Source organism: Synchiropus splendidus, chromosome 4 (genome assembly GCF_027744825.2).
Source record: "Synchiropus splendidus isolate RoL2022-P1 chromosome 4, RoL_Sspl_1.0, whole genome shotgun sequence".
NCBI classification, from domain to species: Eukaryota; Metazoa; Chordata; class Actinopteri; order Syngnathiformes; family Callionymidae; genus Synchiropus; species Synchiropus splendidus.
The window spans coordinates 20,882,640-20,905,481 of NC_071337.1; the positions used below are offsets into that span (position 1 = coordinate 20,882,640).

The following is a 22,842-nucleotide window of genomic DNA, read 5'->3' on the forward strand; positions in this document are numbered from 1 at the left end:
GGCTACAAAGTTCTTCTGCCATGTAAATCTATTCTCATAAAATGATACTTTACATTTGGCCTCCCCGTAACAGCTACAAAAGTGTGAGGCTAAAGAAAATGGAAAACAAAAGCTGAAGAGCAGCCTAAATTGAAGCCAGTGCCGCACCATAAATCTTGTCCAGGCACTGGTGAAATTGTGATGGGCATCTGAAGGCAGCCTGCGGAGCCACGGCGGACCGCGCCGAACGCACCGACGTCGATTTTATTCAACAGTTCATCAGCCGCCCTAATGTAAAAAGAAAGATTTGCCCGCGCTTAAGTGGGTTTTAATGTGTGGGAGCAGAGTTGGGCTGCCTGGGCCCGGCTGACGAAGATTAGCTGACTTCTTCCATTAGGATGTGCTGTCTAGTGCAGCTGGCTGAAATGGCAAGACAATAACCCAGTGCTAATTGTGCGTAACCAGGTCCTCCGACTGTAGCCTGCGGTGTCTGGATTCTTGATTTCTACCACCAAGTTTTAGAAGCCACGAAATTGGGTCCGTTTAAGATCAGCACCTGCACTAATTGCATTGATCCCGTAAACCCAGTTCAGCACGTGCATTTGGCCCACTCGCCATTTGTGGCAAGTTGGGCTTTGATCACCAACACAACAAGAACATGAAAATAAAAATATTAATCGCTCATGTAAAGCTGAATAAAGACGGAATGGCGTCGACTACAGTTGACAATATTAGCTTTTAATTTACACCCTTCCAATTGTAACAGATAAACTATAAAAGTTGCTTTCAAAAAATATGTTTTCAAAATTATTTAGTGTTGGTGTTTCTTTTATGGAGTATTTTCTATCTTATTCAGTAAAGTTGAATTGATCATGCTAACAAACCTATGCTAAATGCTAACTGTGTGTTCAGGATGCCGCCGTTCTTAGATTTTCCACAGGTTTTCCGTTGGTTTTCAGGGAATATTTGCGCCTTAAACTTTCCGCAAAAGTGCAGGTGTGGGTTCAGAGACTCACCTTTGATTGCAGAGTTGACACGCAAAACAGTCCAGATGGTAGACGTTCTCCTTGGCCCTCATGACCATCTCGAAGGCTGGAATAAGCTTGCTGCATGCTGCGCAGTTCCCCGTTACACCAAACAACCTGACGAAGCAAAGACAAGTCGAAGTCAAGACCAACACCTGTTTTAAAGGAGTGACTTTGTCATTTCTCAAAGGTAAGGTTGGTGGGATTCAGGAGTGTTCTGCACCTGAGATAGACACGATTACCTCATGAAGTCCAGCACATCATTACCTCACGTTGTTCCACTCTAGAAATACAAATGAACAGACCAACGCGCCTGCATCTGGTGTCTCTTGGACTGACAGCTGTCAGAGAGATTTAGAGTAAACCGGCAAACATGAGCCACTGAGCATCTGAATCACTCATGGAAAATAGGCTGTACAAGTCCTGGTCATCGTGGATTGTTAAAAAAAAGAAATAGCGGGGCCGCAGCTTGTGCCACGGAAATAGATGGGCCATAGCTTCCACCACTGCCCAGAGAGGATCCCATTATTTCCTCGCCTGCTCCGGGGACATTAATGCGAGTATTCATTAGGGATTCAGGGCTGTTACTACACAACGACCGAGACCAGGCCAGCGAGGGGGAGAAAAAAAAATATCTGATAAGGAAATCATATAACAAAATAACCTATTAGGCGGACTTCTTCAGGCACTTTTAGCCGTCGTTGTTAAAATGATAAACCGGCATGCCACTCTCAGAGTCTGTAAGAGATCACAATCTGATGAATGATCTAAGGGCCGGGGATATGCAGCCTTGTTTATTAACCTTCAGAAAGTATGTTTCCCACAGGCAACGGAAGCAGATAGATTGTGCCCTCATGAATACCTACAGAATTAAGGGCCACTGTCAACACACCTTCAGACAATGAAGGATATGACTTGTAACATGCAGGCGAGGTGAAAACAAAGAGGGGCCAACGCTGTGGATTAATGCCGGGCTTAATTAAAAGAATTATGCCAGTCACACTGAGGCCTCTAAATTTAGATACCTCTGCGGTGTTCGTCTATGTTTTGCTCCAACGCCGAAAGACAACTTCACCAGAGTAAACCAAGAGTCTGTGTGGGTTCAGTCATTGACACTGCCGGGGTATTTTCTTCAGAGATCGTTCAGTCTTATGTTAAAATGACTACGTGTGTATTTCAGGCTTTGCATCAAGGCTGAGTGAGTTTCTGACATTGGTAGTGCTCCAGTCCACCCTAATGTTTAGTGCTATTGGAGTGAAAGTGTACTTGGGTGAGTGTTGGAATGTGTTTTGGATGCAGTAATGTGACGTCTCCTCTCTGCAAGTTATCGGTTAGTGTTAGTATCACACAATGTCATGCAGAATAGAGACCCTGTTGGCTCCTCCTGTGTGTTCCTCCTGATCCAACGCATCCAACATCTATAATCCTGCCACTCCAAGTGAGTGGACATCGAGGGACATTAAAATATGACATCAGTATGATTACACAGAAAAACAGCTTTGCGGCCACAGGTGCGATCATTTTCAGTGGCAGCTGGTGAAAAAAAAATCGTATCTTATATGTACAAGTTGAGACAAACAACAGCAATGTTCCTGTTCATTTCTATTACAAAAACAGTTGAGACAGTATCATGAGTGGCAAAAAGTGGCAGGTTTTGCAAGTGCTGTTACTGAATTTATTGTGAGTTAATACATAAATGTGCTTCATATGCAGCAGATTCGAGTCTGCTATTTGGTAGAATTGGTTGAAAAGGATTGTGGTTGTGAGGATGGGTACTTTTTCACTGCCCCACAAACAGGATGTAATAAAGAGGATGCAGTTTCCTCCACAAAACTATGATTGATACTTCATTGGTGATCAAAAATGATACATGCACCTTTAAAAAATTGTTAGAAAGCTGTTAGCAGCTGAAGAAAACATGACGTCAGTCAACGTCAAATATAAAATGGTTATACGAAATGGATTTCCAACGATTCTCTGAGTCAAGGCCTTTCGCTAGTCGCACCTGCGATTCTCCTGCGATATCACACACATAAGAAGACCGACACCCACGCCAGAGACTATAAAGGAAAGAGCTGGATTCATCTCATAAAAGAAGCACAACAACAGCGATCTGTCTCCGTTTCTGTCAACAACCTCTTCCTTCACAAGGAACAGCTCTGGCCAGGATCTCAAGCTGGACAACCGAGACTCATCTTCCACTTCAGATCGACAGCTACTCTGCTGCACAACGAGGCAACAAATCTCACTTGTGTAATGAAGGTCAAGGGTTCAAATCCCGGTGAAATAACCATTGTCACACAATAGTCACCTTGAATTGTGTGGTCACTGTTAAACTTCCTGTCAACCCCAACATCAGCATAGGTGACGCCAGCCACTAGAACTGAGCTCAGCCCTAAAACATTTGGCCCATGTCATTCAGCAAAATACTTTCTACATTTAGAACACGATGATGAGTATTTGAGTGAAACCACTACTCCCCTTTGTATCTGGGCTTATGAGTTGCCTCTGACCCCACCAGCCTGAACATCCGCAACAATATCTGGATTTTTTTTATGTTCTTAAGGGTCTCGATAATAAATGATGGAAAGTTTTTGTGTAAAAAAAAAGTAAGGCTTTAAGCATTGTGCCTGTCAAGTTGAATCAAAACCCTGCTCTGTTTCTCTGCAAGCGTGTCTGTCCATGCTCTTCCCTCATCTCCGGCAAATTTCAGGTGGCCCCGACTGTTTAAAAGGACCGTCACAGCACCGAGAGAGGCTTGATGGAAGTCCTTGTGTCTGAGGCTGAACACTGTCGGTGAGTGTGCCGGTCTGCTACTTGAACCAATGAGTAAGACCACTATGTTCCTGAGAGGCTGATTACTGCTGAGGTGAAGTGAAACCACAACGCCTGAATAAGACCAACTCTGGGAACATAGGAGAGGATGTAACAACCCGAAATGCAGTTGACAATTGAAGCCCTCTTCAGTTAAACAACGTTCACCCACAACTCGCTTCTTTCTTCTTGCATTGAAATTGACTTGCTTTTAAACTTAAAACATGAGAATGACCATGTCACACTCTGTGATGTGTAATACCTTTGAGCCACTATTGTTACTTCTATGACTGATATTGTTATTATCTAGTGTTGAGCCCAGCAAATAAATAAAGGAATGAACGAATAAACTACTGCTTAGTTTTGGTTGAAACCACAGGACAGGAAAATGAATTTAGTTTGAACACCGATAAGAACGTTACTCTATAGCCTTACTAGGAGTAGTTGTCTCAAAATGTAGCTCATAGGATATGTATTCATACTCCCTTGCCATGGACTCATGAAGTGTACACGGTGTCCCCCATATGAATGTGAGTTTTCAAATTAAATAACAAAATAGCTGTAGAGCAAGACTAATGCTATTTCCTTGACTTTATTACAGTGTAAACATGTAACTTTCAACTACTTGATATGGATTATATTTGCACTTCTGGTCTACTGAATCTACTATAATAGAAATAGAAAGAGAAAGATGTATATAAAATGACTTAAATTTAAGTAACAATGACAAAACAGATGTATTCATATGTACAGATAAGATATTAATTCTCAACAAGAGGAAAAAAATAAAAGAAGATGACAAATACAACACATTTGCTGCCTTTACAGCATAAAAAAAGCCAAAAAAACGATCAGAATACCCCCTCTGCATAATTGAAATTAAATGCATTGGAGGATACCCTGATTAAAAGCAGTTATAAACGCAGTAAAGTAAGCATACTTCAAATTTGCATTTAAATGAAGCATCTATGGGGACAAACACCTAATGATTTTCAATGACTTCACACTTCATAACACTTGAAACCGTTTGGTTGCAGAAGTGACAATAATGTTAATGAAAAAAATGTGACTCTGGAGCGTAGATATCTTTATATTTCAATAAAGAAGCGCTAATCACACTCCGGATTGAAGTATCCATGCTGACGGAAAACAATCCCCCTCCCCCGGTGACCAACCGCGACTTCGCCATCAGCGGCTCTGGGCTTAGAGAAGCTGATCTAAATAGACGGAGTGGCTGATAATAGTCTGCGGAGACTGTTGGTGTCTGCACCGGCCAAGTTGAGCTCAGTTGGCCCTTGTGTGGCGAGCACTCTTCAAACCAGCAGGACGGAGGGAAGACTGCCTCACCCTGTGGGGAGGGAAGATGGATGGCGCGTACCTGCCACTCGTCTTTCGCCGCTCCGCCAGTTTGATGCCACAGACGCTAATGGCTCTCGAGGGAGGAGGCAAATTAAGCGCGGTTTGGCTTGTAATGAATTCAAAGGCACGGGCTTCAACACAATCACAGGATGACGGCTTTAGAGGCCTTGTGTGTAACTACCAGACCTTGAGTCTCCATGCTTTTAGCACAGGAATATAATTACTGATAAATATATACATTCCTCACCGGGTGACAGCGGCGAGGCTGTCTGGCGGATCTGGACGGGCCACTAACACAAAACAGAAAGCACATGTAAAGCAGTGGGCTCCACGCTCGCTTCATATCCATGGCTGACAAGATAGCATGTATATTTAAAGAGGCCGAAGGTGCAACATGAAATTAAAATTCATGCTCTTGCGTAAATCTGAATTTGAAAGAGAACAGAGGCAGCTCAACACCTAAACGCGTTCCCAGTGTATGGCAGCCTGGTACGGCTCAGTGGTACCTATTTGATGAGAGGAAAACAGACACCAATTAAATTATTCCACAAGGCTTTAGCCCAGTGGACCCCAAAAAGCAATCGGAGTCTGGAGTCAGACCCCCATGCTCTTCGCTAGTGGTGTCATGCGAGCGGATTCTTGCAGCGTTGACAGTCTAAATGATGTCAGAATCCGACGACTCCCGAGTGATTACTGGAGTGTTGAAATGATATATGTTAGTCTGGAATATATGGATGGAAGGATGGGAGATGGGTTTGAGTATATTATTCCGTATCAGACAAGTGGGAGAGCGTGAGTTAAGTCTCGCTCTCACAGTCCATCCCAAAGTTTGAACAGGACTGTCCTTGTCTAATCCTTGCAAACCAGCTTTGCGCTGTGTTTGGTACCGAAGCAAAGACTTTTTTTTTTCAGTGCTTCTCTTGCTGGCTTAGTTTAGGTCATTCATAAGAATTCTGAACGCCTCGTGAAGCGTCTGCTCCAGATGTATCTTCTCGGTAAGAGGCGGTATTTTATACGTGCTTTGGGGCAGCTCCACTCTCACTAATAAGTCGACAAGTCCGGAAATCTTCAAACTTGTCCGGGCTTCAGCTGGACCTGCAGCGCTTGTAGACTCTCATTAGTCCAACTGGGCACACGCTGTCCATTCAGTAACAGCATCAGTCTGTTGTTTCGCGACTCGCCAGGCTTCTGTTTCGATAAAAATGATGAGCAACTGCAGTCTTTAAAATGTAGTTGATCCAATCTATAGCATGACATTGTTTTTCATACCACTCGGGACAAAGAAGCTGGGTGACCCTGAATGTCACGGCCGCACTTAGGCAACACTAAAGCAGAGTTTTAAATGCTTAAGGTTAGTTACGTGTCTACATTAACGGTTTCTTAAAGCTCAGCAATAGGTTTGAACGGAAATGTGAGTGTTTCTGTCCTGCTTCCAACTCAGCCTGCGGTATAATGGGATGGCATATTGATGCTAAAAGCTCTGCGAGCTGCCAATAATTGTCACGTTGTGCTTGGTAAAGCTCGGCTGCCATTAACCCCACAATACCGCAACTCACCTTACACATCCAGCAATTACCGCGCCATCGACGTCGGACGCCCACGAATGCGCGGATCCAAATTTCCTGTAATTAAATTGGGCTTTTCACGTGTAATTTGAAAATGCTAAGGGGTCAAACTGGGCACCAGTAATCACGAGTGATTACGTCTGAAGGAGGGTTGCACATACTGGAGGGTCTGTTTCCACCCGCTGCTTAATTGTCCTGATGAGAGGGGTCACGCTTCCTGAAGGAGGGGTCAAGAGTGGGGGGCTCTGTTTTGTTTGAAAAAAGCAGGGAAGGAATGCCACTATGGGGCGAGACGGCGGGTCACTGACGGCAATGTCATTTAACCCTGGTGAGGCGCAGACTTCCATCACCGCATACACCATTGCACCTGTAGAGGCATCCAGCGTGTGTTAAGATGGATCCTGGTAAAGTGCAGTTTCAAGAAAGACTATTTAACTTAACCTCTGGATGGTGTGCGGTCAAGAATGAGCCGAAATGCTGGCAAGATATTTATTTCCACGGTAAATACAACACAATTCAATTATGACTATTAAAGCCACAGCTGTTTTGGAACTGCTGGTCACAGTAAACGTACTTTCATGAAGTGGGTCAGGTCTATATTTCATCGCCAAAGTGTCAAAAAAAAGGGCCAAAAGTGGCAAAGGCAGCAGTAAAACAAGTGGAGAGCTGCGAAACCCAACCCACAGTCAACCTACTTAAATTAGGTCAATACAGCTTGACAGATCTCTTTGGTGCGTCATAATAATAATAATATCAATGATGTTAAATGAGATATTTTGTCCAAAACAGCCAGCAAGACACACTGAGACATCACCTGTGTGACATTTCCCTTCTGTAGCCGACAGATGTAGCCGTTCGCCGTGATGACGCAGTGGTTCTTAAAGACACAATGATGTCCTTCACAGAGCAGGAGGTTATTATTGCACGTCCATTTTTGCATCAGTTGAATAACGAATGCGTCTGTATAATGATTCCACCTTCGGTCTCTTTACCTACTTTACTGTCAGCTCTTCATTGAGATCAAATCCATTGTATTCATCCATCCCATAGCCACCACTTGATTTCTGCTCCAACATCCACCCATCCATCCATTATACATACCACCGCTATCCAAATACACTTCTTCTTCACACCTGTCACCTCCATATCCATCCAACCATCAAGCCATTGTGCACATCGATGCACTGCCCAGAAGCGTTTTCTCTTTCAATGTGGAGTATTTGTAAGATTATCAATCCATTGATCCATCCATGCATCCATTCATCCATCCATCCATCCATACATCCATCCATGGCTCCACACCAACACAGCATTCCAGCGCAACCTGAAACTACACTGGCATTTTAATTTTGACTTAAAATGTATGTGTGTTCAGTCGCCGGAGCGGATTATTTTTTTTGGACCTACCCCTCCAGTTGAGATTAGTTAAATTAGCTGTGAAGAGCAATGACTCGTGGGACCGTGCGTGTTTGGTGCAGATAATAGCAGAGTGAGTGAGCCACAAGCCTGGCACCGGGCTCACTGTAGCAGGTGGGCTGGCATCGAGAAGAGCACATCCAAGCGCACATCTGGGCCCCGCGGGGGGCCAAATACTTCATAACGCACTCTTCAAAATGACCTGGTGCCAAAAACAACTGATGATGAATGTTCACTTTTTCTGGAAGAAACATTTTTTTAATTATTATGAAAACACTACTACTATTACTACATAACTACTACTGCTACTACTACTAATAACATTTTTTTCTGGATGCCTTGAAAATTGGAATCTGTTGGAAAATTTAAATCTAGTTTCTTTCTTTGTGGCCTTTCTAGATACTCCTGTTTCCTCCCACAATCCAAAACCATGCAAAGATTGATCTGGGACTCAACATTGTCCTCAGGTGAGAGTTTATGAGTTTGCTGTCAGTCTGTGTCCTGTAATGTAAGGGTGGCTCGCGGTGTCCTCTGCTTTTCGCCCCAGCCCAGTGAAGTGCATATGCAGCAGAAAATTGAATGATTACACCCAGCACAAACATTGCCATCTAATCTTCAAACAATCACAAAGGATTTGAAGTTATTTTGAAAGCGTTTCCTTCTTCATTTATGACAAAAACCCAGTTAGTTATGGCATTACATCCCTTTCAACATAGAGCCTGAGTCACTGGCTTTTTTAGAGTTGGATTTCGAAGCCTTTCTTTCTTACTGACTTTATATATAAAATGAATCCCAAAGTCCAACATACTATGTAAAATAAGAAAATCAGTTGTCTGCAGTTTTAGCCACCAAAACTGCTTAACAAAGCAGTGGCACAGCATTAAGACCGTTTGTCCTGAGAAAGGATGATGATAGTGTGAAGTCTTGACATCTAACAGACTCATTCAGGGTGTTTGCTTTGTTGTAGTAAAACAGACATGATTACAAGAAGTAGAGACAAGTTTGAGGTTTTCATAATATAAAAAGTATGAAAGAACTTCTATTCGGCTTGTTAAACCCAACCAGTTTTCTAGACAGACGTGCTTTCAACTCAAAATATTGACTTCTCCATCCATAGTGACACTTTTCCACAATTGTCAGTGGAGAACCACAACCTCATAGTTAAAATAACGCTGTACTGCAGTTGATATGACCGTCGTCTTGAACACTGCAACAGTCAAAAGGGACGGGAGTGAAAGTGTGACAGGCGCAAAATGAATGTCCAGACAGCATTCAAGGATCAGGGGGTTAAGTGCTAGCTTGCGTGACATTTAAAAGATTTGCAGATGCTCTCACTGTGCATAAAGTAACACCTAATGACAGTAATGGAGGGGACGACAGTCAAGGCTTTAGTTTATTTCCTGGCTCTGTCTGTTTCCTGGCCGCATGATGCGAAATGACTGATGTTTTTCGACCTCTTTGGAGGAGTTTCTGTACGAGCTCATTAGCCGGGGCTCCTCGGGCTGACAGTCCAGGGGAGCGATGTGGCGCGCGCTCGGCAGCCGCTCACTAAAGCAGGCCATAATTCATCATTAGGATATCAGAGTCCAGGTGCAGATGAGAACTGATAGAGCCAGCAGCCAGGCAAGTCGGGGCACTCAAGGAGGAAAATCTTATCCCAGGGACAATTCCCAGGTCGTGCCCGCGGTAATAGAAATAATTTCGCCCCTAGAGTTGTTTAATCACTGACAGTCACACACGCAGGGGGCAGTAAATTGACAAACGCTGGAGTCTGATCACATCTGCCACCTCTTGACTGTCACCCCTCCCTCCAGCCAACAGCTAAAAAACCCGGCGAATTACACTGCATTTCAATTAAAGGTAGCCATAAACAGCGAGCCTCTATTTACCATTTGCTCGCGGCTTGTTCGCGGAGTGAATTCTGCCCTTCCATATAGGTAGCAGCCAAATTCTTAGGTCTTTCATCTGCGACATGAAATTCGAAGCAGGGCCCTGCAAAGGTGGGTCGTCAAACGGACAAAGCACAATCCCATTAAAAAAGCCGCCGTTGAGACGCAACAAATCATTTGTCTGTTATTAACCCTGAGCCTGTAATTATGCAGATAACCATAGATTTTCCTGGGGAGCCTGAGAGTGAGATCCCGGGGTTGTTCTCGGTGTGGCAGGCGGACGAGGGAACGGCCGTGCATTACTGAACTTGCCACATTCATCATGTTGACTGATGGCACCGAGAGTCGGTCCCCGGGTCCCGGTGGTTAATGTAGTGGGTAATTAACTGTCATTTGCCTAGTAATAGGCTGATGATCAATGGTTTGTGAGGAAACAAATTCTAATCCGGCGTCTGATGAATGCGTGCCGAGGCCAGAGCAATTGAAGTGGTGGGAGGGATAGAAGGATTGGGGAGGGGGAGGAGGAGGAGGGCGGAATAAAACTAGTGAAAGGAATTTTTAATGCTAAGTGGAAACAATAATTCTTCCTATTCTATTAAAGAATCTCCCCAAGACTTTTCAGGAAATATAATAAAATCAACTTTTGTTATGTCTTTAACATGAAACAAATTTGGCGTCTAACCTTATCCAACTGGAACGACGACATTTTTCTCGCTACATATTGTAATAGTTAGATCATTACTTCATTGCTTTTGTTGCAAAAGAACAACAAAGACACGTTCTTGGACCAAACAGTTACTATCTCAAAACATACATCTTTTCATTTTTCATTCAGCACAATCCTGGCTAGGCAGGTGTGGTGGGTGATAATCTGTCATATTAAAAGGGAATTAAAAGGGAGTTATTTATTTGGTACGAAAAACACGGGCTGCCCTTCAGAGGTACTGAAGTACCAAGAGAACAGTTGACAGCAATGTATCGTTGCAACCAATATGCATCACCAGGCATTGGTCGACTTTCTGGGTAGAAACGATGGAGTAAAAGGTCATGGGTTTGAATCCCAAACCAGTGCTGCCCTTATATCATAGGCAATACTTACATTGTAAGTTGCTTTTGATGAAAGCATCTGCTCAATGACATAGTGTAGAAGTGTCCCAACAAAGCTACCTCATTTCCAACCAAACAGTACGGATAGATTCAAATGCACGCGTGACAGTTTAGCCCCATACAATACTTTTTCCTCCATGTTTTTAGATGGAAGAATTATCTGTCTCATCTGCAGAGATCTAACGTTGCTGACTTTAACAAACATTTACTGTTGATAATGCATTTCATATTTTTTTTGGTTTGTTTTGGTGCCAGAGGCAACCTAACTATAACAGCCTGTAAGCTTGACAGGAGTATTTCAGCTTCCTGCTACACAGCTGAGAGTCTTGTTGGTGAAACCACTTGGAGTTTTCCAGATTTATGCTTATTGTGTCACGCTGGCACTAATATTTAGGTAGTCCATCATTGTACGCGCCATAACTAACATATATCCGTGACATGTCTCTGGGTAAACATCCAAAAAGTGAAAGACGCTGGCAGCAGAAGTGTTTACGTGGCTGTCGTGAGGCTGTTTGGTGTTGTGGAGGGGTGATTTCGACTGCTCCCCCTCACCCCCCGCCCCACTCTGGGGTCTGTCCCACCCATTGATCAAGCTTCTTAATGCAGCGACGGTGGCTGAGAAATCACCGGAGTGACACATGGACGCGGCTTTGACAGCGCGGCTGCAGATCGCTCTGATTGCCTCTTTAGCATTTCACAGATTAAAAGCCGTATGGAAAACTCCTCAGAAAGTGCAATCAATGCGGCAGCAGACCCCTCTGAAGTCTCAGCAGGGTCCTAAAGGCCCCTCACCACCATGTGCTCCAATTCACAAAAACATTGATTATTTGGAAGCAGAAAGAGACGGGCATTGTTTCCTGTAGAACGGCAGAAACAGATGTTTTTTTTTTTTTTTTCGTTGTTTATTTCTGATTCAAATGCTCACTCGAACAGATAATGAAATTTAAAATACTGAGCAAAAACAAACAAATAAACAAACAAAACAAAAAACAAAACAAAAAATTATATATATATATATATATTACGTTGTGGGAAAAAGTCAAAGAGGAGAAATGTATTACTGATTGAACCTATTTTAAACAAAAAAGTAATTTACATTTACTGACAGGTACAGCAATGAATAGCAGACAATAAATTATTATTTATTTTTTCATTCTATGGTAATGGAAAATTTGTTTTACGGGAATAAGCTACATGCATTATTGGTTAATAGTTGCATTTTTTTTTTAAAGAGAACCAACAACATACATTTTTTAATTTAGTTATGAAACCGAAGTTAAGGAAACTGCTCAGAGAATAACAATTAAACACTAAAAATACATTCCTATTGACACAGTCTAGTTCCAGCCCACCTAGATGATAACATAGTGGTGAAGTCAAATGGCCCACAGTGACCCTGGCGCCCAATAATGCCCACACCTGCCCTCCCACTATTGCCTGTAGCTGAACTGCTCAACGTGTGTTTTTGATTGAAATAAACCGCACAGTCTTTGTGGTGAAATATGCTTTTCATATCCACCACATTAACAGAATGGCTGTGTGGCCGACCAACTTAATGAAGTTGTTATTTCTTTCTTCAGTGTGACTTGTTTGCCAATGCGCCCCTGGCCAAGGGCAAAGTAGCGTGTAGCATTAGCATTCGTCTCTTTCTTTTGGTTTCCTCATGAATAAATCAACCTGTTAAAATTGCCACATTTACATCTCATTTCACACAAGTGTAGCACGCCGGCTTCGACAGAGTTGGTTGAACTGGATCCTCACTGTTGTTCATTATCGAGGAGATCCAGCTCTGGTCCCAACATTTAAATGCACTGAAAGATGTCAAGTGCTTGTTAATGCTAGAAATGAAAACCGCCTTTTCAGGTTTTCGGGGGGAAAAAAGGTTTGTATCAGAGGAATATGTTGACCTGTGTATGCTCGCTTGGAGATAGATCCAGCAGCCCGAGCGGGTCCGGGAGGCGTCGGTAAGATACGGGGTAAGTGCCTGGTTGTGGGGATCACAATGGTGTCTGGCAGTTCCGCTAGGCCGCCCACTAATTGAGAAGTCGCTCAGGGGTTCAGCGCCGGCCTCACAGCTCTGCCTAAACCATTCAAATAATGCCTGTAAGTGGGGCTGACACCGACCAATCAGCATTTTTGAAATCCTGTTTTCCACTGTGCTGCTCCAACCGTGCCGCCCCCACCTCTTCCTCTCCACGCTAACAGCTGCAGCCGGCCACCATCCTGCTCGCTGTGCGCCGCCTTTCTCTCCTCTACTTCATCTCCATACAGGCCTCATTAGCCGGTGGTGCCACAGAAGGGCCAGACTCACCAGCACCACCAGGTCCACACTCACCACCGGAGTAATTGCCGCGGAGCAGGAGTGACCGGTCGCAGCCTCCATATTTCCATGATAAAGCTCGGACTACATTCACAATGTGGTGTCTCGAGGTGAAGCCAAGCATATTGTCTGACTCATGCATGACAACATCCTTCAAAAACACCCTTTTTTATTTGCATTGAATGCTCACTTTTGAGTGGATGTTAAGGCAAGACTACCCTTGATGTTCTAAGTTACTTCCCGAATTACAAGTTGACCACAATAGATTTCATTTTATCTTCATAATTTGATGCTTCTGCAGATGGTCATTTGGATCATCTGACCCTAGTACATACCCTATAATGGCGATGATAACTATGCGCAAAAGGGTTCTTTTTCTTAGGCATGGCATTCGGGTCCATAGATGTGAGGGAGAGCCCCCAGGAGAACTTTGGATCGTCTGGACCCTTCTTGGCCTTGGCTGACCAGTTGCGTACCACCCTGCAGTGATGTGTCTCCATCACCTCATAGCTGCTAGCAACTTTGTTTAAGGAGGCAGCTGCACGTTTACACAGAGAGGTTAGAGGTCACAGATGGAGGGAGATGTCTGACCCAAAGGTGCGATATCTCCGTTTTGTTTGCTGTTTCTGTCGTTTGTGCAAGGTGGGAGTGAGGCCAGCCCTTGGTCGATGTTCCAACAGGTTCTTCAGGCTTCATTCCTCCAATAACAACACATCTGCTTGACCTCATGCAGCTATTCAGCGCCACATCAGTGGTGCTACAAACGAGAGAGCCTCCCTTTGCTTCCCATAGAGGGGTTTGCATTGGGTTGGGCGCAGGTAGGGAGCGACAGATGCTTCCCAAACACACATAGCCTGAAACAAAAACAAGACTAGCGCATGCCAAGAGCGGCCGGGTGGACGAGGGAAGGGGTGCTGCGTATCACCGAGTGTCAAACAGTGGAGCTGTTATCGCACTCGCACATGCCTGCAGAGAAGAGGTGGCAGCCAAATATGTGGTGGCACTGCAGCCAACCGGCTGTGGCAGGCAGAGACGGTGACCAACTCTTTAAGCATATACACAACATTTAACACAATCAAATCATAACTCCTGCCGCAGTCCAGGAACGAAACAACAAAGCAATGGATGTTCATCACATGTGTTCCACAGATTTTAAATCTGATCCTAGTAGAGGTAGAAAAAAATTCTGCATGCAGTGGACACATAAACGTTTTGCTCCCTGCAAACACAAGTGTCATCTTGTGTGTTATGTTCTGTCAGCACAGCAAATATTAAGATAACTGTGGGCTCCAGCTAATGACCTCTACTGTTATGGAAAGTCCTGGATAGGTGTCAGGCCTCTAGGTCATCCATGGTCACACCACCACGGCAAAACACTTTCTAAAGTCTAATAGTGCTTCAGTTAACCCCAACAGTTTGGGGTTTATTTTTAAGACAACATATTATCAACTAGGTTTACTTTCACTTTCCGTCGCTGCTCTCCTGCTATCCGGTGATGAATAAACCACAATTAAATAAAGATTAAGAGCACCACTTCTGGCTACAGGAATCCATTAAAACTTTGTCTGTAACATAGATGGCGGAGGAGTTACGGAAATTTTAATACATTTGTGATAGCTGGGGCGTGATAAGACTGAGCTCTTAAGGAAATCCAGTAAAGAGAGTGAGACCCAGACAGATTCTTTTTTTTTTTCTCATTTAAATGTCACAAAACGAGAGAAGAAATCCATCTCCAACCATTTAAATACACTTTCCCCATTTCCATTTCACAGCCTTAAACATTTTTGTTGCTTCTCCATCAAAGAACTTCCCACGTAACAGATTAAAAACAGCCAATGCTCAAGACCCCCAACCTCCCCTTAATCTGCAAAGCCTTGCCTAAGAGGAAAAGGGAAATTAATATATGCATAGAAATGACCTGCGGCACTCCCCGTAAAGAGGGGCCAGCGAGGGTCAAATAGCCGCCTAACCGCTCTTGAGTTTAATTAAAAAGACAAAGAAGAGCATAATTTTGGAGTGGACAGGCACGACTGCAATTCAGTGCTGGGCCCAGTTCTCTTTAAGTGGGCCTGTGGTCCACTTCCCCATAAGCCATTGCGCCATTTTCCTCATCCCTTTGATGTGAACATAGAGCATTTATTAGGGGCAAAGAGGTTAATCTAAAAGGAGAGAGGATATCAAATAGTTGGCTTGAGCGCAGAAATCCACGAGCGGCCACTGTGGAGGAAAGTTAAATTCGGTCCACTCATCAGGTAATGAAGTTTGTGAGGAAAAATTCAATAGCAAATTAAATGCTTTGGCTGCCTGTGATCAAAGTGAAGTGCGGTGGCAGTTCTCATGTTTGAAAAGCCTGACGTGCTCCAATGACTTTAGCACAATAGGAGTCAATATCCATTACAAAAAGGCCCGGCCGGTCAGAGGGAAGGGTTCACAACGGGGACGGTCACATGGTTTACAATATTCCCCAGAAGATGATGGATGTGTTCAATTGCACAAAGTAACTGACTCGATGAATTTTTCATTACCCTGGTTGATGTGTTTGGGACAACCCGAATTAGATAAGCCCTCCAATGAAACACAGAGCTGAGACTGTGTGTCCTCGGGGCCGTACGGGAGGGAACGTGTGTCTCAGGATCTCAGAGGATACAAACAACGTGTTCGCTTTTGCATTTGCATTGATTCGGCTGGTACACGGCGGCCCAGAGTGATGTACAAATGAGGTTCAATTTGAGTTGGATCCTGAAGAGGACTCCGAGTTCCTCACCTGACCTGAAGCTGGCGGGAACATGAAAGTAGCAGTTGTGTCGAGGTTATACAGACAAGGCATTAAAAGGTTGGCTTTGGTTGGAATGGAAAATGGCTCGTGGACGCGCACTTGTGAGGAGAAGCATCACAGAAGACATCAACGGTGGTGGACACCCAATGCATTCTACTGTGTGCAAGTGGCAGGAATACAAAATATTAATTTGATGACGTGTTGGTTTGTGCATGGTTTTTGTTCAGATTTGAACACATTCTGTGTTGTGTGATTATGTTATGAGTCACATATTGAATCTGATAATCGATAAATATATTACGAATGCAAGGGGATAGTGGTCAAGGCCCCACCACACGGCAAGTAGGTCCACGTCCAGCCTTTCTGTGTGGAGTTTGGATGTTCTCCCAGTACTTGCACTCTGGTTTCCTCCCCACATTCAACACATACAGAGGTTGATTGAGTACTTTACATTGTCTGCAGGTGTTCTCTCTTTGTGCCCTCAGATGTGACACCTCTCTAAGTACCTGGAGTAGGTCCTAGCCACCAGAGATCCCCATAAGAGACCATGCAGGAACAAGTGAATGAATGTCACTAATGTAACACTCACGCATGTAACAATGAAAGGAAAACAAGTCTCAAGATATAGTGTGAATCAATTTAACCAAGACACGGGTGTATTTAAATAAATTCTGGGCTGTAGAGCGCACCAGAATATTAGCTGCACTCATTACATTTAGGAAAGAATAGTTTTTGAAAACGGTGTCCAGAAACAAACTTGGCAATGTTCTGAACTTCTGAACTGAATCATGAACTCGCCACATCTTTTATTTACATGAAATCGCTCAAAATGTGCTTCGCTCTTGTGTCCACAGTTCCGACCCCACAGCCGGTCTCAGCTGCTGCTTCTCATCTCAGGTCCTCCAGGAGATCGGCTCTGTTGACGGAGCTGTGGACATGCGAGCTAAAACGCTTTAATAAGGTAAATAAAAAGCCTGAATTTCATCGGTTTGATGTGATGAGGCTCAATAGTTAGGCAGCATGACGCTCTTTAGGACGTAAAAATCCCCATATTAGCCATGACGCTATATAAACTGCAGTGTTCAGACGGCGAACAAATGTAGCGGCTTACATCAGCCATCAGTCTGAGTCCAAAACAGAGCTTGCCCACTATATAGGGGCATCACTTTTTAATCCCTTTTCACCATGACAAGCATGATACAGTACCTCAGTTTCCTCAGTTTCACTCCTGAATGACCCTGTAGGCACCACACCGACTGAGAAGGCAACTTCTTCCAGGAAACATTTTCACATCTTATTTGGATGACCTCATCCTGAGCCTAGCAATTCTGTAAGCGTCACTTTAGATTTGCCTAGATCACAGTCAATCAGTGATGACAAACACACTGCACTTTTTACTGCGTTGCTGAAATGTTAAAGAATCCAAAACTCACTTCTTTGTCATCTGACAGAAAAGTGATGTTACAGGTCATTCAACGCCCGGTTGAGGACGGGTGGAAAGGAATCGGTATGAATGCAAAAAGTTATGACTATAGATTTGACTTTTGACTTGATGTAAGACTTGCTTGTCTTTCGTCTTAGACCTGACTCGGGCATTAGAATTTTGCACTGACTCATCTCCTGGCCCCGAATGCCTGGTGCCGCATGGAACGAACTCCAGTGCACCTGTGAATGCCAGTAACAACAATATCAACTAGCCTTCCTTCTCTTCTTCTCTGCCCTCCAGCCAACTCATTCCAATTTCCGTGTTGTCGGCGCCACACGGAGCTTTCACCTCCTTCTGAAATTGAACAGTTATTGATTTGATCCATTCACATCATCACCAGCAGGGAAAAAAAGTTGTTACAGTGAGATGGTTAGGAGAGAATAAGTGAAAGTGATGACACCTCTGGTGAAGACGTGTGATCCGAAACCTCGGAGAATTACATAAGTCCAGCAGGAATATGTGGCGGTGAGGAATCAATACAGCAGCAACAACAAGCACAAAGACGAAGGCAGCGCAAACACAAACCCACTCGGCTGCTGAAAGCATTACAGAAGACACGGCGCTCTGCTAGCATGAGCTGTCTGCTCACCTCTGAGTAATCACCTCACCTGCTCCTACACAGCAACAGGACGATCGAAACTCAATTTTGTCATAGCAACTCATATTTCTGGCCAAACAGAAGCAGAAACGCCCGAAAAAACAAGCACACAAATGATTTTATGACAGAGAACAACGATGATGTTTGTTATCAAGCAAGATTAAGTGTCACATCTTGGGATTTTCATGTCTTATTACTAAACATTAAGGTGTTTCGAGACATCTTTTGTAGCAGCGACACACTCTGGCAGAATTTATTACGAGACACAGAAAGTTATTGAAAGCTCTGTTTTATATATTTTCTGAACATCAATTGCTGATGTGGTGTGGATCATTCGAATGGCTATAACTGTGGTCATGAGTCTGTTTACAGGTGACTGAGTCCACCTGTGTTTTCGTAAGTGATCGGGTCCAACACTCGGCTACGGTTCGCACCACGCAATACATTAGCAGCAGAAAAAGTGAACTCTGAAAAAACAATTTGTTCCATGACCCACAGATTCTCAGTATTAATTAAATGAAGCGTTTGCCTCTAGAAATCTATGAGATCACCCCTCTCACCATCACAGCATGAACCTGCAGACATCCACTCAGTGTGAGAGAAATGACTGCAGCGGGCTCCTCTTCAATCCCAAACACAAACAATCGAAAAGCCATGCAGCAAATTTAAGGCCTTTACGCTGAGGCATGGAAATATGAATCTGATAGCTGTAATACACCATTCCACTCCCACGGCGCGGATCCCATCCAAACGTAACACAGACCACTCTCTGAACCTTGACCTCGCCAAATCCAATTTCATTTGAAGAGATTGGAGGGATGATTTGTGTCACGGTGTCGAGGTTGTTAAAGCAAGATTTGTGATGAATACAAACTGACTGGGAACTTTGGCGGGAAGATAGTGTGGTGGCTTCATCTCTATCAAAGGGAGAATCTGATTAAAGATGTAGATACTCACTCACTCAGCAGTTTATTAGCTAGAACTTATTCATGTAATCTAATAAGCCCCAAATGCAGGATGGTATAGTCCATAATATCATGCAGGTTTTTTGGGGGGTGACCCTTTGTTGTAATGTGGAATTTTCAACCAGTTGGTGGAGGTTTATGGATGAAACCGATGTTAAAAATTACTGTATAGAAACACACTGAATAACATGATTCTCTTTGTTGAGGCTACTGCCTCTCTGACCTGATTCATGATAAAAAAAAAGGGTAACAACAGGCTAACACGCTGCTAATACATACATTTATAAATGGCTTACGGTAACAAATTCCAATTTCTCATCCTATTTCAGTGTTCAGGTTAAACAAAAAGTATTTTAATACATGGTTCAAATGAACCATATTGTGGTACTATCACAGTTTGTTATTACATGTTGTGTTAAGAGTGGCAGAGATCAACATTTACACATCTAAAATACTGACTATAGCTTATGGATGGTTTACTGTCGCAACCCATGAGAGACAAACAATAGAACTACAATAAGCCCTTATTTGCCCAAATTTGCCCCCTAGTGAATTTCCGACGGCCATTGGAAGTTTAACACGGGTCCGTAGAGACGACAGAGAAAGTTATAGCTCCAACCTATTCTAATGCCTTCAGCTCAGTGGTAAAGGTAGCGCCAGGTGGTGACATCTTAATTTTTCACGGGCGAGAACTGTGGCTGCGCGACTCGATCGTCCTCCATGCATTATTCTTGCTTTAAGCAGCGCGTCTCCTCCGGGGGAAGGGGGTATTGTTTTACAACGCACCCAGCTGCGGCCTAGTTGCTTGGCCCGGGGTTCTTTTTCAAGGAGTTGTCTTTGGTGACCCTTCTCTCTGGCAGTTATTAATAATAACACGTGCCAGGGAATAGTTCACCTTGTAGCGCTGTGGCCACTGCGTGTATGTCTAGCCTCTCGCTGAGAAGTCTCAAGGGGGAGGATGGGAGGATGGGAGGGGGGAAGGTGTAGATGAGAAAGCGAGACACAGACACAAAAGACATCAAACAAAGTTTCCCTATTACAAGTAATTACAATCAGGTAATCATGTACTGAAGTGATGGAGAGCCTGATTAGCCGCATCAAAGAAGGCCAAGAGGGCGGCTGGGGCGGGGGCTGTTTGAGAGAGATGAAGGAATAAGAAGGTAAAGTGCCAAGGATGACGGGCTGAGTGCTGCATTCTCCACCTAGAAGGCCCATTAAAAGCTTGAGCAGAAGAGGCCTTTTGTGCATCCTGAGTGCGCCATTGTAATAACAAGCAGCAGAGATAGGATTCAATCTGAGGCCTGAATGAAGCCGTGCATTCCAGACAAATTCTCTCTCAAGTGCTCAAAGAACTCCTCAAATTGAAGGCTGCTTTTTCTACCTCAAAAGTGATTTTGTTCAGATTTCTCAACAAAGACAGTCCTGCTGGATCTTAAAGCAAACAAGTTAACTCAGATTGAGTTCTACATTCTTGCGGCTGCTTGTCGTCGACGGGCGCTGCAAGGACGCACGAAGCATTGCCGGTGGCATTCACGGTCACAGCTGGGGCCGTGACCTTTACGAGAACCACATCCTTCACATCAAGAAAGGAAAACACCACCTTCCTTTAAACTCAAGTGGATAATGCACCAGGTACAGTCATGGGAGGAAAATGCCTGGGACATGGGCAGAACAATTGACTAAACAACGGTTCAACTCCTGCAGTTATCAACTAGAACTCACTGGACTGTAGACAACGCAGCTGTACTTGAAAATAAAACTTTGGTTTCTCCACAAAGGGCCCAAACCTTTAAGCCAAAACTACGCATTCATGTACTCAAATGTCAGCACTACCTTGAACTTTGGTCTGGTTTTTAGTGGACTTCAGAACAACAACTATGCTCCTTGCTTTAAACGTTTTGGAATCCAAGAGAGTCACAGCACACTTCAAGTACGACTGGCGACAACAACCAACCAGCTAATGTAACTGCTTGGATTTCACTATAAACAATCCCATTACAATTATATATTTTATTTTGAAAATATTTATGTTTATTGCATGATAACACCAAAGAAAAGCCCTAGTCTGCTTCACCCTTCATTGACAATAAGTCTTGAAAGGAATCATACCGGCCTCATGTTTTGCCGCATTACTTTTTTGGTCACCTTACTGTTCCATGACCTAAACTGGTAAAACCTCATGTGGCACATGCAGTAACTACAAGGGTTTATTCATTTCCAAACATTCCCTTTTCGAATCATGTGTTTAACTGAAAGACTACAAAAATGTTGCTGGTCTTTTCTTTTCTTTTGCTCTCACTGCAGTCGCAGAAACAGAAACTCCCTTTGTCTACTTCACCTTACTCCACCTTGCTCAAGCCTGAACATCCTCCCTAGTCCCACCTTACCCACTTCACGTGCTCATGTACCACATCCCTGAACCTCATTGGTTATCTTCCTATGCTTCTTTCACCCAATATCTCCGTCTTCAACTTTTTTCGTCCAAACCATCCGAGTCTGTCTGTCCTATCTTTGTCTCCAAACTACTCCATGAGAGCTGTCCCAGACACTACATCGGTTTATTTGAAAGAATGTTTCTATTGTCCACAAAAACTTCCCTTATCGTTACTGTCCATGAATTAACTTTGTAACTGTATTGTGCAGCTTGGAATTTAACACTCTTGGATCAAAAGACGTTGAGATAAGCATAGTGTCAAGTAGTTGAAACTGCAGTCTGGTCTTAAATCCACTCATACAGTTATTTATCTGCTGGTAAATGGAAGTATTTGTAGGCAACTGTGGAGCAACTCAGAAGGCAGGAACATGCCACAGACTTGTTTTGATGTTATTGAGCCGCATTGGTAAAACCAGATCCAGAATGTATACATCCACATAGTACACACCCAAGTACACTCCAACTGGAATTGATCTTTAATCACAACCATCTCATAGATAGATAGATATAGCTTTGGGGAAAAAATGAACCGAAGATGTCCAGTATTGAACTATACGTCTGACAAAGACTGTCTTGGAATGTTCCCACGCTCATGTCAGTTCGCAGGATGGGAAAATGCAATGAATTATTGCTGCTGCATCATCCACTCCAGCCATGCTTTTGTCTTTTCAGCATCATTTGAATTACCGAGAACTTCTCAGCAGTTATTCTAAAGTAAAAGTACAAATTGAACGACTGACTACTCTGACTGCAGAGCTGCCGCGGAAACGCGAGCGTCCAAGTCTTTGTCCGGCGGCCTGGCCGAGGACGTCCCGGTGCCCTTCAGTGTTACCTGGGAGAACAGCCGAACATCTGCGCTAAGTCATTAAAGAAAGAGGAGCTGGCCTGAATCTTTCAGCCTGCGGAGAATCAGCCGGCAGTGAGCCGATGACAAACTACACCCAGCTTCCTGCAAATCTCCCAGGAGCGCGCCCATCGCAAGGAGAGGGGAATGTTGTTGGGCGGCTAATCACAGGCCTTCAGCTCTTTGTGGTGCTGTTTGCCATCCGGCCCTGCTTTAATAATGACCAGGCTTGCTGGGAGTCTCTTCTCTCCCCCAGACTGATTAT

The 22,842-nt window shown here is 43.9% G+C and overlaps 1 protein-coding gene across 4 annotated transcripts in view; it reads right to left on the reverse strand.

Annotated features, from left to right (window-relative positions):
- lmo3 (LIM domain only 3) overlaps positions 1 to 22,842 on the reverse strand; it is a 47,831-nt gene that overhangs the window by 11,241 nt on the left and 13,748 nt on the right. For all 4 annotated transcript variants that reach the window (XM_053863405.1, XM_053863404.1, XM_053863406.1 and 1 more), the window contains one exon: positions 996 to 1,121. In XM_053863405.1, coding sequence (XP_053719380.1) covers positions 996 to 1,121 — 126 coding nt within the window. The remainder of the gene's footprint in view (positions 1 to 995; positions 1,122 to 22,842) is intronic.